The sequence below is a fragment of the Lepisosteus oculatus genome, chromosome 6 (assembly GCF_040954835.1).
Source record: "Lepisosteus oculatus isolate fLepOcu1 chromosome 6, fLepOcu1.hap2, whole genome shotgun sequence".
Taxonomy (NCBI): Eukaryota; Metazoa; Chordata; class Actinopteri; order Semionotiformes; family Lepisosteidae; genus Lepisosteus; species Lepisosteus oculatus.
In genome coordinates this window covers 4,162,962-4,178,567 of record NC_090701.1, presented here as the reverse complement: position 1 = coordinate 4,178,567, position 15,606 = coordinate 4,162,962, and the positions used below count along the sequence as shown (strand labels likewise).

Here is a 15,606-nt window from a genome sequence, read left to right as displayed (position 1 = left end):
GTGCTTCTTCTACACAATTTGTTGCTTGTGCTTTCTTAATGAATTTTCATTTTTATATATACAAAAATATCTTCGGTTATCAAAATAACTCTCCTTAGATATTTACCTTTCGGAGTTATTTTCATAAATGCTTGAGATGTAATTTAGGAAAAATAAGATGTTAAAAGTTTCCCTTTTTTTCTTATGTAATCAGTAAAGAAAATCCAAGCCTGAGGCTCTATGACTTTATATGTATGTTTTTCTGAGTGAACTCAGAAAATGTCTAAACATAGAAAACATGTTTCAGAATGTCTAACAGAAATCCTTAGTATCACAGGAAAAAAGCAAATAAAATACGGATACATCTGCACCAAAAAGAATGAGGGAAGATTAATTCAGAGAACTTTATCTGTAAAGATGTTACCTACATATCAAACACTAGTAGTCACCTACATTCTCAAACTGAGAAGACAAACCAGCTCAAAAGACTGCCTTTTCAAATTAAAAGCTCATTAGGAATACAATTATTTAAGCAAGGATGGATGTAATATGCTTGCTGGGATAGGCCCCACCTCCCCTTTGACCCTCCATTGAATGAAATGTTTAGGAAATGGATGTATGGATTGTTTGTCATTGCCATAATTTAGACATGTGTTATCCCCGTTGAGCTAAACAGACATCCTTATTTTCCTTTATATTGTACTTATGTTAGATTTGCAAACAAAATCACCGCTCTGTACCCTAGTGTTCGTGATCTACTGCGCACACTTCCTGTGATACTGTGGGTCTTGTTTCGCACGTAACATTACCCATGAGAACACTTCAATCTGCTCGGTACGGTCAGGAGAGGGATTGGCAGGTTTTGAATGACTTTTCTGTATGAAGCTTCCCCAGTGAAAATTGTATCATTTTCATCTGGCTTTTGTCCCCTTTCTGTGTTTATATCCATGTATAGCTGTGATTTTGTCAGGTCTGGGGAATCTCAAGGAAGTGTAATCTTTCTTTTCTGTTTTAATCAATGTTGTGCTCTCTTGCTGTGCCATCAGAAGTGTTACTTTTCACATTATGGAAAATGGCAACGAAAAGAAAATCAGAAAACAGGTTTTATGATTCATAACAGTTTGCTCAAGTAGCTAAAACAACTCAGATTTGTTGTCGTCTTTTGCTATTATATGAACGTACAGTTCCATTGTTGTCTTCTGTTGACAAAAGATTTCAAAATTGTTTTGTGGAGTTTTGTAAAGTTTAACAGCAATTAGTTAATTTCTTTATTAGGGAACTGCAGGACACTTTCCAAAAACAAACACACATAGTGGAAACGGTTTTCAAAGACTTTTCACAGAGTAGCCCATCAGTACCTGTTCTGTGAAAATGGTCAATAATACCATTCAACTAACACAAAAAAACGTATGTTATCGTTTTGTCTAAAATTGCCGTTGCCCTTGTCTCTCTTTCCTTTGCAGGTTCTTTGGCTTTGAAGGTCTGCAGGAAAGACTCGTTGGCGATCAAGCTTAGCAACCGGCCCTCCAAGCGAGAGCTGGAAGAGAAGAATATCATCCCCATGCAGACAGATGAAGAGAGGCTGGAGATGAGGCAACAGATTGGCACGAAATTAACACGGTGAGAGCCGAGGTCCCTCAGTGACGGTTTGGTTTGCAAAAGGGTCTCGCCGTTTTTTAAACCAGTCGAGACAAACAGTGATATTAAAGGGATCTCCGCTACTCGGAAACCTCCTGGTGTTCACCGTTTCGGTTATTCGTTGTCAGTTTATTAGGGAACCATTTTTTTGTTATTCGTCATATGTGTTTAATTTATTTGTTGACAACAGATTTGTGTAATAATTTTTAAATTATTTGTTGCCATTTGCTACAAGGATGATTTACTATGGCACAGTAAGGTAGAAAAAAAAGTTTACTCATGATGCTCATTATATCACTTCTTATTCCTAGGCAAATCTAACAGTATTTTTTGGGAAGGTTTGCATTGTTCGTCACTACGTGTAAAGTGGTCATTGAAAGGAAGTGTATCATTATGCTATATCCTCAATTTCATTGGATATGCATGGCAATGTTCACGTGCTTGTCAGCTGAGAACCTTTGTGTGCCAATCTTGCTTTTCAGTTTTTTTTTTGAACACTGAAACAAATAACAAATGCAGTAGAGGGGCAGATGGATTAGATGTTATTCGGTATAACTCACCTGTCTGAGAGTAGGGCAGCCCGACTGTAAGGACAAGGCTGACCGAACCCCTCCTCACTTTCATTAGGAATGAGCTGGGGAGCTGCTGCGCAGGTGAAGATGAGGTAGCGGGATTGGTGTGGGAGAAATGTGCAAAGGGAAGTACAAAAGGAAAGAGATTTATATACAGTATGTGTGACAGCATAAGTAAGTGAGATTTGAATCTAACCTTTCTCCAAAGTTTCCGTCATAAACTGTATTACGTGAAAAGACAACAAACGGATGAAACTTCATGGGTGTGATTACACGTTAAAGCGAGAAAAGAAAAATAAACTGCAAGCATTGCAAAGTTTGTTCACAAATTCCCTTCTATTCATCGTTTCGCTATTCCTCAATGCTTTCAGGAACTTGTCAATGATGAGTACTGAGGACAGCCGGTGGCAGATATTTTTCTTCTTTTTAGATTGACAGAAGCATTATTTATCACAGAGAAAACATATGGAAATGTTGCCTCTTCTAAATGTTAAAAAGAACGATGAATTTCATTTTAGAAATCATGTTCTTCTAGTTACTATTATAAGTGCTGCCTCCACTTCTACGTTACATTTTTTGTCTGTAACATAAAAACGTAAGTTACAAATGAGAGGAGGTCGTTGGGCCCAGCTAGCCAGCTTGGAAGTTGGAACCGTGGAGCCAGTTTGTAGTTTTTCTTGCTTTTGAGATGGAGGCATGCTGTTGCAATGCTTTTGACATTTTATAACAATGGTGCTTCTTTGATTCATTAATGCTACTAAAGTGTTTTTTAGGGAGAGGGGCTAAAGAATGTGTCTCTTTTAAATAATAATAATAATAATAATAATAATAATAATAATAATAATAATAAATAGATAGATATATAATAGTAATTCATTGAATTTATATAGTGATGTTAATTACAAAGGATCCCAAACCATTTTATATACAGGAGAGGACCAGATTCGTCCACTAATAAAGCACAGAGCTCAGCAGAATTTAAGGAATTAATCACTTTTGCCAGTAGAGGAATATTCCAGCAGAACAGATTCAAGTTGCTTTACGTTTTCAGACATAAAAATGATGCCATTTCAGAATAAAGGAACATTTATGGGGTTTTTTCTCCACCTCCCACAAATCATTTTCATTTGTCATGCAAGAATAATTCTTTCATCATCTAGTTAAGAACATTATCCAAAATGGATCCGACATAATTCAAGAGACACATCATAAACATATCCCAGAAATATACATCCAGCTAGCAGACTTCAGTGGGGAAGAACATAATGAATGTTATCTGAAAGGGAAATGGCATTTTCTGTTTTCTCTGCCTGTCTCTTTACTCCTCTGTTCCCTGTCTCTCTTGTGTACTAAATTACCAGAATGTGAATGAAGAGGTTTTTGATCATTTCGTAAATTGTTGCATTGTTCAGAAGGTCATCATAAAAAAGAAGAGTGGTAAATTGTTGTAATTTAATGTGGTGAACACACATACAGTGACAATGAGCTAGCAACCCTTCCACCAGAGCTCATATTAAAATAGTTTGCAGATGTTAATCCACTCAAACCATTATGGGTTGTACAATTACATTCGTCTCTAGTCGTTAGTCAACATTGATTATACATGGTGGAAAATGTTAATTATTCTATATTGTAAACATTTCCATTTTCTCAGCTGCGCAACAGGGCTTGCAAAATTTGAAAGGTGCCCCCATAAAGTGCTCATATATAGTCCATCAGCATAGCATTAAGTACTTTTACTTGTCCTCCAAAGATTTAGTATGATTTGATTGTTGTTCAAACAGTTGCATTCAAGAGGGCAATTTTAAATGATTTGTGCCTCCTGAAAAGACCAAAGTGCTTAATTTGGTTTTAAACCAAATAAATTGTTTAAAATTACCCTTCAGAATGCAAGTTTTTGAGAAGAAAACATTGAATCACATAAAATTATTTGGGGATTACACACAGTAGAGTAAAGGTACATTATGTCCTTAGTCAGGAGTTACAGTTAATGTGCATTATGACAATCAACAGTTTACTCAAAACCTCATACTATTGCCTACTACAGACTACTATTACTACTATAACAACATTGACTTATAAATATCACTTAGTTTGGTTTAAAAGAAACCAAGCTTTTCCTTTAGCAATTTTTTCCATTTACATTCTTCAAAAATGATTATGATATTAATTTTAAAAGTAAACTCCACATGTACAGCCAGAATTAAGTGTTATAGTAGTTAGTCCATAATTGGCATAGATCCTCCATTATAATGTCCCTTATAATGAGCATTATTTGTTTTTCCTACACCTCTTAAAAGGCTACTTTTTGTACTACAAATACAATATTAAAATAAAACAGTTTCATCGTTTTCCTGATCTAACTGTACAGGGGATGTGGGTGTTTCCACTATTAAAACTTTGCCAGCAGATATTTTTGGCAAAATGAGGGCAGGGTTGATATGCCATCTCTGAAAAGTCTAGTTTTGTCATGTGGGTAGTGTGTAATCAGGAATTGTAGTGTTTTATTTTTAATCCTTTGGGGTTATTTTCTCTAAAGGTGTGCAGATCAGGTTCTCGTGATCTCCAGTCTTGGAATAACAGGTTTATTCAAGCTCTAAGAAAGTTAGCTCTAAACTTAAAATTCGGTGAATGCACACACAAATTGAAAGGCAGAACAAAACATTATGCTACAGCTGTCCACGGCCTTTCTTTCCCTCAAAGACCACATCACGGTATTATAGATACTAAAATACAGAAGTTAAACTCCATTCTCACTTCCTCTTTAGCATGGTTTTCCATTTAGGTTTGTAGCAAACAATAAATAAACAAAATGCTCATTATGATTCACTCTAAAGTCGTAGAGTACGAAAGTACCTAAACACTTTTTATGCCATTCAGGCAAACCCACAGTATTTCCCCATGATGCCCTGTTATCTTTATCTACAGCTATTACTGTTTTCCATCACAGTTGCGTATTTGAATAATGTATCATCTGCTAAAAAGCTAAATTCTCTTTTTTTTTAAAAGAACCGCTTTTTAAAGGGTCAGAATATCATCTTAAATAGACATGACTTGGACATAGCCTAATAAACTTGTACTTATCTGCCTTGCCATACCTCACAAGGTTGGCACATGCTGTTTTTAATCCTGTTGCGAGAGGAAGTATCGATTTGCTGGATTACACGGTCTCTCTTTAACTCCAGTTTGCATACGGTCACATTATGGAAAAACAAAGTCCCATAGTAACAACAATAATATATAATGATATGCTTCTGGTTTTAAATACTCCTGGAAGGTATGGTAGTTTCACGCATGCCAAGTTAAAGGTAGGCTTTTCCCCAGCTCCTTCGCTATACCAAGGAGCTGACATACCTAAGACCAAGAGCGTCATGGCAGCTTCTCAGCTCAGAACAGCCAGGGCAGTGCATTTTCTCTCAAGTGGCGATGCTAGTTTAGTCCCAGCTGAGATGCAGACAGCAGCCATATGGACAGCAGCATGTTGGGATTAAAAGAAATGGCATTACCTTCCTCTTCTCGCTGCGCCGTTGTCAAGATGCAGAAGGGGAGATTTTATTTAGAGAGGCTGCCTGAAGCACAGCGCGTTCCTCAAGAGCTTCTGCTAGCTGAAGATTCACAGGCTCTGCTTCCGAGGGTAGTTCGAGTTGGGAATCTAGTGCCTTTGTTGTCATTTTTATGAACACTTGGTTTTGCGTGCTGCAATCTTGGGCTGAATGGAAAAAAAGCTCTGTGGCATTAAGGAGATCCTGGCACTAGCCGTCACATTTACTGTAAGCTAGGATGGATAATTAGGACCCAGTCTGCTAGAACCGGTATGGCATTATTGAACAGTGCTTAGAGTGCTGGGCTTTCTGGTTCAGGGGGTCATGTTAAGGCTGTGGGGTCAAATCCTGCATGAGACATTGCTGTTGTGTCCTTGAGCAAGGTAGCTTATCTCAATCGGTTCAAATAAAATACCCAGCTGTAGAAATGGCTTCAAATGTAAGTTGCTTCGAGTAAAAGTATCAGACAAATATGCCATTGCCAGATCTCCACTTTGTTTTCCTAGAATGCGTTTCAATAAACATCCTACGCTCACAAACTCCCAACTCGATACTCAATGCTTTCTGTTGGGCATATGCAAGAGTACTCTGGTAACAGAAATCCAGGACATAGAATCACTGTGGCAAACAGCTCCTATTATCAAAGAGTAGAACTGAACATAAAATTCTACATCACATGATAAATCCCTTTACTATAATGTCTAATGTACAATTACAAAATAAATCTGTGTGTATGGTATTCACTTAATTCTCTTAACTCTTCTTGTGTTTGAAACCTTGATTTGATTGGCACAAACACCCTTTGTTAACAAAAGATCATCAATAAGGATTTTGCTCATGGTTTATCTGAGCTCCTGTTTTCATAAGTGATCTACTGTACTTGAAAGAATTGAAAATATTCAGTACACGAATGATTAGACACCCAGTTTAGGAAAAAATAAGCTTTTTTTTGCATTGAAAGCTAATGGTAGATAGGAACCATGTCTATTTTAATTATAAATATAATTAATGCAGTAATATTTTCAATCAGATTCTAGTGACTACATAAGCAAGATGGACTGAAAGGCCACATATATCGAACAGACCTTATGTGCTTTGCTTGTACTCACTGATCACTTAATGTAAATAAACAAAACACTATATAAATATTAATAAAACATATCTGTATAAGTAAAGCAGAAGTCATGGTTTGAAAATAATGAGCTTGTTACTCTGTAATGTATATTGTTGGAATAAAAAGGTGTATTAATTTAGCCATCAGGAAAGAAGAATAAAAATATTAGGAAACCTATTAAAATATTGTGTAATAGTATTGATTCCACAATACTATTAAAACAATTTCTAGAAAAAAATGACATTATGTAATTGTAGAAGGAAAAGCAGCCAAAAAACAATACTGTCAGTACAACGTGGTTACATTAGTTTGGAGTGTGTTTGCCAAAATGTGATGAATCCCCAAGTTCATTCACATTAAGGTGGTTGAAAGGAACATCTGCTATCATCAAGACCTGCTTTGCTATTTACGTAAAGCACTAGAGAAAAATATCTCTCTTGTATCTTCACTGCAGATGCTTCATGTCTGAAAAGGGGGCATTTTCACCTGTCCTTTGAGAAACTTTATTTTTTTCCCCAAGTTCTCTATCAAGGGATATTTCTTGTACTTCCCTTGGTGGTGGGCAGGAAGAAGAAAGTGGAAAGATGGTAGTAACACTTCCCGCGGGGTTGTAGCGACGGCAGCAGTGTAAATAAAGAGTGTGCGAGCTGCCTGATGTGGGCTCCACAGTGTCCCTCTGTGTCTTTCTCACTGGCTCGCTCTCTCGGTATGTGTGTGTGTGTGCGCGTGCACATCACATGGCTGTCAGCGAAGACTGGAACGGAGGTGTGGGAGGAAGGAAGTGACGAGGAGGCTGAGACCGTATGGAACGTCTGCTCACATGTGTCGCTTTTGTCCCCTTTGCTGATGCAGTTGCGCAACACTCTCAGGCGGGTTTCGTTTTGTTTTTGTTTTTTTCCAAGAAGGGGGCCAGCAGCTCTCCGTTTGGCGTCGGCAGTAAACAGGAAGGCAGCAGTCATGCGTGGCTGCAGTACGACAGCGACCCTTCAGACTCTTTGGCTGTAGGACTGGAATGAGCTCTTCAGGCTGAGAGATGGTCCAGAAACTAATCCATGTTCTGTTTCACAGGCGATTAAGTCAACGTCCTACGGCAGAGGAACTAGAGCAGCGGAATATTCTTAAACGTAAGTCTCACCGAGTTGCGCTTTGCTTTCCTAACATCATCGACAGTTCACCCTTTTTCCTTACTGTCCGTGTCCAGCTAAATGTGTCATAAAAACATCTCACCCGAGAACATAGAAATCAAGTTTGTGTCAGTGGCTCTTAGGATTTGTACGAAAAAAATATGTGCAAAGACAAGGGCATCCTTACTTGTGAAATGATTGATCGTATTAGAGTAATGTATCTCATTGTGAAGGAGAAGATGCCGTTTATAGTAGCTGCCTGTGAAGTGTAACTTACTCTTCATATAGGCCTTGGCATTCATATTCTTATGAATAGAAAAATTCTGTATACTATCTATGTCAAGATGGTCATTGACACCAGATGCTTCCTTACATGTGGCAATGATGAATATAAGCACGTCTGCCTTCAGCATTCCTAAAGCACATAATTAGCAGTCACTGGCTGTCTTCCACCGTTGGACTGAACTCTAGGAGGGACTCCAGTTTTTTTTCTTTTCCACATTAGGCCACCATACTTATAAGCAGTGTGGGATGATGGCTCCAACATCTATTTTCATGAAGCAATTTCAGAATGATTAAGGACGTAGAAACAATACCAATCACATTAAATTGCATGAGCTGGGTATTAGCGTTCTTTAAACCGCTTAATGACTTGGGTTCACACAGAGAAAACTAGTGTCTCATGAAGTATGTTCATTATATATTAAATCAAAACTTGGAATTTACGTGTTTTGAGATTGCTCTGCCTTGATCCAGATTACTTCCTTTAAAGTTTATTAAATTGCTGTGTCCAATTCAGTGTACCCTGAGTAAGAAAACATTTATTTAACCAAATTTCTATTTGGGTGTATTTGTGGTACAAAGAGATTTTCTTTTACATTGTTTTCAGACTTTTATTTTTTTATTTTTTATATTCAGTAATGTTTAACTGCAATTACCTGTTCAAAACTGACCGCAGTAAATCATTTATTATTTTAAGATAAAATAAAACAATTTGTATCTTCCATTGCTTTTTCTAAGAAGCCATCAAAGAAAACTACTGTACCGGTAGGAAGATGTGAAGGAAGATGTTTACGGTAGTAGTCATCCCGAATCAGAGGTTGTTTCAATCCCATATGGAAACTTTGATTCACTGTAGTTTTGCATTCAGGTGTTTTTATGAACACGATGACTAATTGGTTGATTCTCGGGAGTGAGGAAGTCAAACATTGCACAAGTGAAAGAAATGTGCCAAATAGTCTGATACTTTTCCACTCAACCTAATACATTAAAAATCCAAAATAGTTGCACATAGCACTGTAAATTCATAAACAGCATTTAGATAACTATTACTGGACATGCAGAGGTTTGTGGTATTTAAGGTGTTTTAATCTACTGATGCTGCCAGGTTGCTCAGTCATTACAAAATCCCTTTGTACCACTGATGAGTCATAGAACAGTGTTTCTAGTGCTTTTATAACAAACAATGACAGTCTAGATCGGAAATAGATTATCATCTCTTTTACCCAAATCAGACTAATTCAGATGCCACAATCTGTTTACTCAGCGTGTGGATAGAATCTGACAATTAAAAGCCGTTAAGAGTATGGCGTTTCCTCTTGAGTTCAGTTTAATCATATCATTTTACTGGCTCTGCTCATTTTCGTTGACTCGATTCGTTGTATGCCACAGCGTCGTCTTAACAAATGAAAACCAGACAAGCCAGAGCTTCCTAAAAGGAAAAATGGTTAAACATCTCCTCTGTGCCTCAAGTCAATGCTGAATACTTTAAGTGCATGGTTAAAACCTGTGCAAGGTGATTGGTGATCAATAAAGCCCAACTTTTAAGGGCTCATATCGACATTTCGCACGAGAGTGTGGCCTTAAAGAACTGATAGGTGGTTGAGAAGAAGAGGGCCTGTCAAGAGGTTATGCAGAGTGGAGTATGTGGAATGTATTCAGGGGCGACCAATAAGAACCACATGTGAACGGTCTCAAATGAGAGCAGGGCAGACAGCCTTTCTCTGGACATTAGCACTTAAAGGACTTCCAGTGTATCGTGGCGCACCTTAAGACTGAGGGTTCCAGTGTTCTGTAAGGGGTGTGTGCCATTCAAAAGATGTGTTGTGTAACAAGACATGATGGATAAAAAAGTAATCCTTCCTGCATACGATGCACTAAATAAGCACAAAATGCGGACCATTCTAAAATTGTAGCACTATGAATTATCACCAGTGTTAAAGCATAATCTGTTCTGTAGGGATATAGGGAGATAGAAATGTATTTTTGAGTTCTGAGGTGTTTCAGGACAGGCCCCTTCTGTGTAACTGGGGTACTAGGCCATCGACCCAATGGCAGAAGTCCGCAGGTAATGCCTGATGTTAAACACTGACTCGCAGCTCCTTCATGGACGTGGTAGAGAGCCGTTTAATTGAGACCATGCTGCGTGTTGAGCAAGTATTCCTTTCCTTCGAACTGCCGGCATTGTCCTCTGATAATTAAATTGAATCCTGTCCAGAGTCTGCCCGGGGGCTAGGGTGAGAGACTGTTTAGTGCCAGTGTCCTCAATAGCAAGTTCTAGTTATCTCTTCCTTTGTGTCGATTATTTTTGCTTATCCAAGTTCACGGATCCTTTTCATGGTATAAAATGCTGTAAACCATTTAAATATCTGCAACATAAATTAACCCTCTGGGATGAATCGGGTTTACCCGATTGATGTTTACACCTACAGTAACTGCTACATTTTGTCAAGAAATTCCACTCAGATCGCACGCTAAAGCTGAGTCGATACCCAGTTTTAATCTGCAAGGTTATGCGGTCAGAATACTCTTGACATGGAACTGGTGGAAGCCAATTCCATTCCGCAAAGACTGTGGCTGTGGAAGAAGACGATTCCACCTGCCGATATTTCCACAGCTTCTTTCAGTGCGGAATTAACCTCTGCTCTTTCCTTTCAGACTTTCACACTGACTATTTTTCAATCTAGAATTGGCATATCAAATTTCTCCAGGCAAGACATTTTTTTCGGGAGAAAGATTCAGGCAGGAAGTGGACTTAAACCCACCTGTAATGTACAGCGCAAGCGCACGCACAGACGACTCACACCGGTGCTCCCCGACCTACGTAAATCTGACTGCGCCTAGAAAATCTAGTAATGTTCATAATGTATTGTTACACTACTGTAATAATAATGACAACGATACAATGTTAGTGTGAATGTACCATATAAGAGAGCATCCAACGCACAGAGATTTCAGCTTACGTAAGGTGAACATAATGTAAATCAGGAGTGCCTGTACTACGGATGAAAACTCCTTACTACTCAATTACCTTATTATCAGCTGGGTGCCAGGTAAGCATCGTGTGATTAGTGAAAAGCAGGATCCAAATAACCGCAAAAACGAAGGGATTTGTATACACCTGGGGTCACTTTTGGTGTGCATTTAAGGGCACCTTTGCTCAGTGGCCTCTTGACCTGGCAGCTCACAATCCATCACCTGGGGCCTGACACACTGGTCAGAGAAGTAGGAATTGACTTGGAAAACAGGGATACCTTCATGCTGAGGTCAAAAGGTCAGATAGCTCACTATCACATTTTAATGACGCTCACAACAGACAAATTGAGCCCGTTATGAATGGCATGAGGTTGACTGGCCCGTCGATGCAGAATATACCCATGAGATTCCGGGGTTTTTTTTAACCTTTGTTTTCTGTTATCCCTCACAGCAAGGAACGAACAAGAGGAGCAGGAGGAAAAGCGAGAAATTAAACGGCGACTAACACGGAAGGTAAGATATCGGTGTCCGTGCAAGAGATCATGATTGAGTTTTTTAAGGAAGAGTTCTTATTAGAGTCATAATAGGCATTGGCATTATAATAGACCTTGTACAACTGTAATATGTATGGAATATACAGGATAATCAAACATTTACAATTAATGTAATTATCAGACTAATCTGTGGCAGGCTGTTATTAAAAAACTGTACAGCTACTGATTTACTCTACTAAAAAAGTCTGGTCACATAGAAAAATAGCTACTTTTCACAATTAGTAAAATGTCCAGTAGTGGTTAGTACTGTTGATAAGGAATTATAACAGCCCACCAAACTCATTAGGTAGACAAACACCGGTTCATAGTGAATGACAGATCCATCACTCTCTGGAAATAAACTACTGGACATAGTAAATAATAAAAATCCCCCACTATTGAAGAGTTTATTGAACTATTGTACTTTTATATTGTCTGTTTTACTGTACATACTGCTATTTATTTAGCAAAAAGTGCTAATCACACAGTCATGATGCTGGCCGTGGCCACAATTATCTGGCCTGGTTATTTGGCAGAAAGACTGTGATTTTACTGTGGTAAAATTAGAAATGCATAGCTTCTAACACTAACATAAGCAAGTCTTCAATTATGGTGTAAAACAAAGCTAGAGAAAAGAGCTGAACCCTATTCTTCCCTATATGACAGATTCAGAGCTTTCTCAAGAAATAATGAGCCCTGCCTTGTGTAACAGGACTTTCAGATTGCAAGGGCAGCTGAAAGCGCCTCATTCAGGCAGTTTCCTTCTTCGCATTTGACGTTTTATTGCAATCGCAAAGTTAGCATAAATGCACAGATGCGTGTTTCTTGAAACATCTGCGGTGAATTATTTCCAAGTGGAGTCTAAATGAATCACAACAGCAGCTTATGATCCCATTCAGCAGTTTCCCACTGGCATACAGAAGCAGCTGATGGTCTTTGAGTTCCTTGTTCTCTGTAAGTGAATGTCAAGCACAGACCTTCAGAGAAGTTCAAAACTGCTCACTAATCGACATGCTGTAAAGAAGAGAGAAGTGGCTACTGCATGTCCCAGCAAGAGCTCTTATATGGAACTAAGTCAATTTCATACTGCATATCTCACAAACTCCTGTGTCCTTTCTTTTCACTTGGTCTGCACTTGGTCTTGAAGGACAGTGTTGTTGCAAAACTGTAAGCAGTGGGCAAAATAACTCCTCTAGGATGCTCAGTGCTTTTCCGTTGTTATTATTATTATTACAGAGGCTCACACTCTGCTGCTCAGGCTGTGTCAGGAGATTCTGAGAGGTGTGGGAAGTAGTCGATTAGATTTGTTATTTAGGAACAGATGTTTGTCTAATTCCAGAGTATTTCTTGCAATAAGACAGTACAGCTCTCTCTCTCTGCTTCTCCCTGTTGGCAGTGTGATCGCAACCCAGTGTTTAAGGGCTCACTGAGCCTATCCTCTCTGGGCGGCACTGTCTGTGCCACCCCGTGTCTAAGACCAGGCTTGTACTTTGTCAGGTTCTGTTTCTCCTTTATTCTGTCATTCAGCTCCTTGAATAGGGCTGTGCACAGAGCAATGGAGTCAGACCTTCATCTGTCAGACCAAGGGGTTGCCAGGTTCAGGATCCACATGTGTCTATCTGGATTGTAATAAGCACTCTCACCAAGAAAACGTGAATTATGTCCCGGCAAACCCAGAGCCCTAGAGAGCAGGTTATTATCAGATTACAGTTATGAAGTCATATTTAGAAAATACAATTTTGTGGTTGCAACCCTGTGACTCCTGCAGGAAGCAAGACATAATAATCTAAGTAATTGCCAAGAGGATTGTATTTATCTAAAGGTCTGTGGCAGCTGTCAGTATAATCTAAGTTGACTGATTTCTTGAAATGGCTTTCACATCTAGTAACATTGAACATCTTTCTCCTCCTTGAGAAAGAGCCACAGTGACATAGCAAAAAAAGGTCCACAAAGAAAACAAGTAAGGCTGAACCTGCTTTTCATGTGAACTGAAAATTCGTTTTGGAAATTTTGTTAAATCCTTTTTTCGTAGAATAAGAAAAATGTTTAGCTGGGTCAATTCAATTGGTGTCACATTAGCCGGCATTTCTTGATGTGAAGAGCTTATTTTATCGTTTAAGCTCCTATCCCCTGATACAATCTGTACACATTGTTCTGAGCATTGTGCTTTAGAAGTAGCAATAGTTTTCTGTGCGCCTTCAAAAATATTTTAGTTTTTTCCTTGTACAGTATATGCTGTAGTTGTGGTGGCACATTGCTTAGCTCTGCTGGTTCATAGCTCTTGGGTCCTGGGTTAGATTCAGGGTGTCCTCCACTATGCAGTCCCGCCTTCCCAGATGTTCAGTGGCTGTGATCACACAAAAATAAGTGGCTTTCTGGTAATGGCTAGATGACCGATTTGGAATAATTTAAATTAATCTCAATAGAGACTCAATAGAAAGCACTAGACCTCTTTCGTATCTGTCATCTTGGTCCTGTTTTTAACCCTGTGTCAAATGCAGGTGCATTAACCCACTACAGCAAATTATTCCAGCAATGTTAAGGATCTTAACAATCAAAGCTTTGACATCCAAAATCCCAAATGCCTAAAATGATACAGCTCTGCATTGATCAATTCAAATAAATACAGATACTGAAGGCAAAATGCGACATTGTGTTCATCTGACAGTTTATTATTGTTCACTCTTGAGAGCTTGAGTTTTCATTGTCAGGTTTACAGAGATCCGATTTCAAGAAGAAATGAACTTCATGGGTTTCTAGTGTTGCTAACACTAGTATTGCTAAACTGTTTTACTCACACTGACACCAGGTCTTGAGAAACAAGCGGGTTATGCTTTTGTTTATATTATTGCACTAGTGTTTCTTGTTCATTTCAGCTTTTATTTAGGTTGAAATAATTGTATAGACACTGTAGCATCTTGGAGTGATGGATGAATTAAGATGTGCAAAAATTATAATTGACTCATTTGTAGTATACCCTTTTTCTTTCAGCTCAGCCAGAGGCCTACAGTAGAGGAGCTCCGGGAAAAGAAGATCTTGATACGCTTCAGTGATTACGTGGAAGTGGCTGATGCCCAGGACTACGATCGGAGAGCAGACAAGCCCTGGACTCGACTCACAGCAGCTGACAAAGTAAGTAAGGCCACCGGGGCCGATGCACACAGTGCCTTGCAAAAGTGTGTAGATCCTCACAGAGCTTTCAGATTATATTGCTTTAAAGCTTGCAGTGCAGACACTTTAAGTAGCATTATGTATACAACCTACTGTACGTTACATTCAAAAACCAATAAGAGATGCATAAATAGATCATTAATGTGAAAGAAAAGGTCATGCTTGCTTTCACTTTCCTGTGGCAGTTGTAAATGAGTTATCTCAGTGGCCCCTGTCTGTAAGTAATAATAGGGGCTCACATGGGCACATCTGTCTCTGTAAGGTACCTCAGTCAGATAGTGAACTTTAGGCAAGATTCAACCAGAATTTGTTTTGTCTGAGTCATAAATTGAACAGAAATGTGACTTTTACATTCTACATTTCTGCTCTCTGCCTTGAAAATATTAGGAAAATATGCATCATAACTTTGTAAACATTTACAGACATACATTTGGTTACAGATGTTACATTTACTTGTTTGCTTTTTTGGACAGATTTTGGTGTAGGGTTGCAAGACGTCAGCGCAGTTCAGTGACGGAGAGCAGAGACATACAATTGTCTCTGGTGTATATGGAAATGTTTGCAAGCAGTTTATATGCCTTACTCAGCATAAATGTCACATTCATTTTATGTAAATACTTCTCACAAAACATATCTGTCTTGTTTTCAAATGCCACAAAATGTAACCAGATTTAGAAT

The 15,606-nt window shown here is 38.6% G+C and overlaps 1 protein-coding gene across 6 annotated transcripts in view; it reads left to right on the top strand.

The window, feature by feature from the left end:
- Positions 1–15,606, top strand: part of phactr1 (phosphatase and actin regulator 1) — a 125,687-nt gene that overhangs the window by 103,261 nt on the left and 6,820 nt on the right. For all 6 annotated transcript variants that reach the window (XM_015354759.2, XM_015354758.2, XM_015354757.2 and 3 more), the window contains 4 exons: positions 1,443–1,599; positions 7,914–7,969; positions 11,676–11,737; positions 14,749–14,889. In XM_015354759.2, coding sequence (XP_015210245.1) covers positions 1,443–1,599; positions 7,914–7,969; positions 11,676–11,737; positions 14,749–14,889 — 416 coding nt within the window. The remainder of the gene's footprint in view (positions 1–1,442; positions 1,600–7,913; positions 7,970–11,675; positions 11,738–14,748; positions 14,890–15,606) is intronic.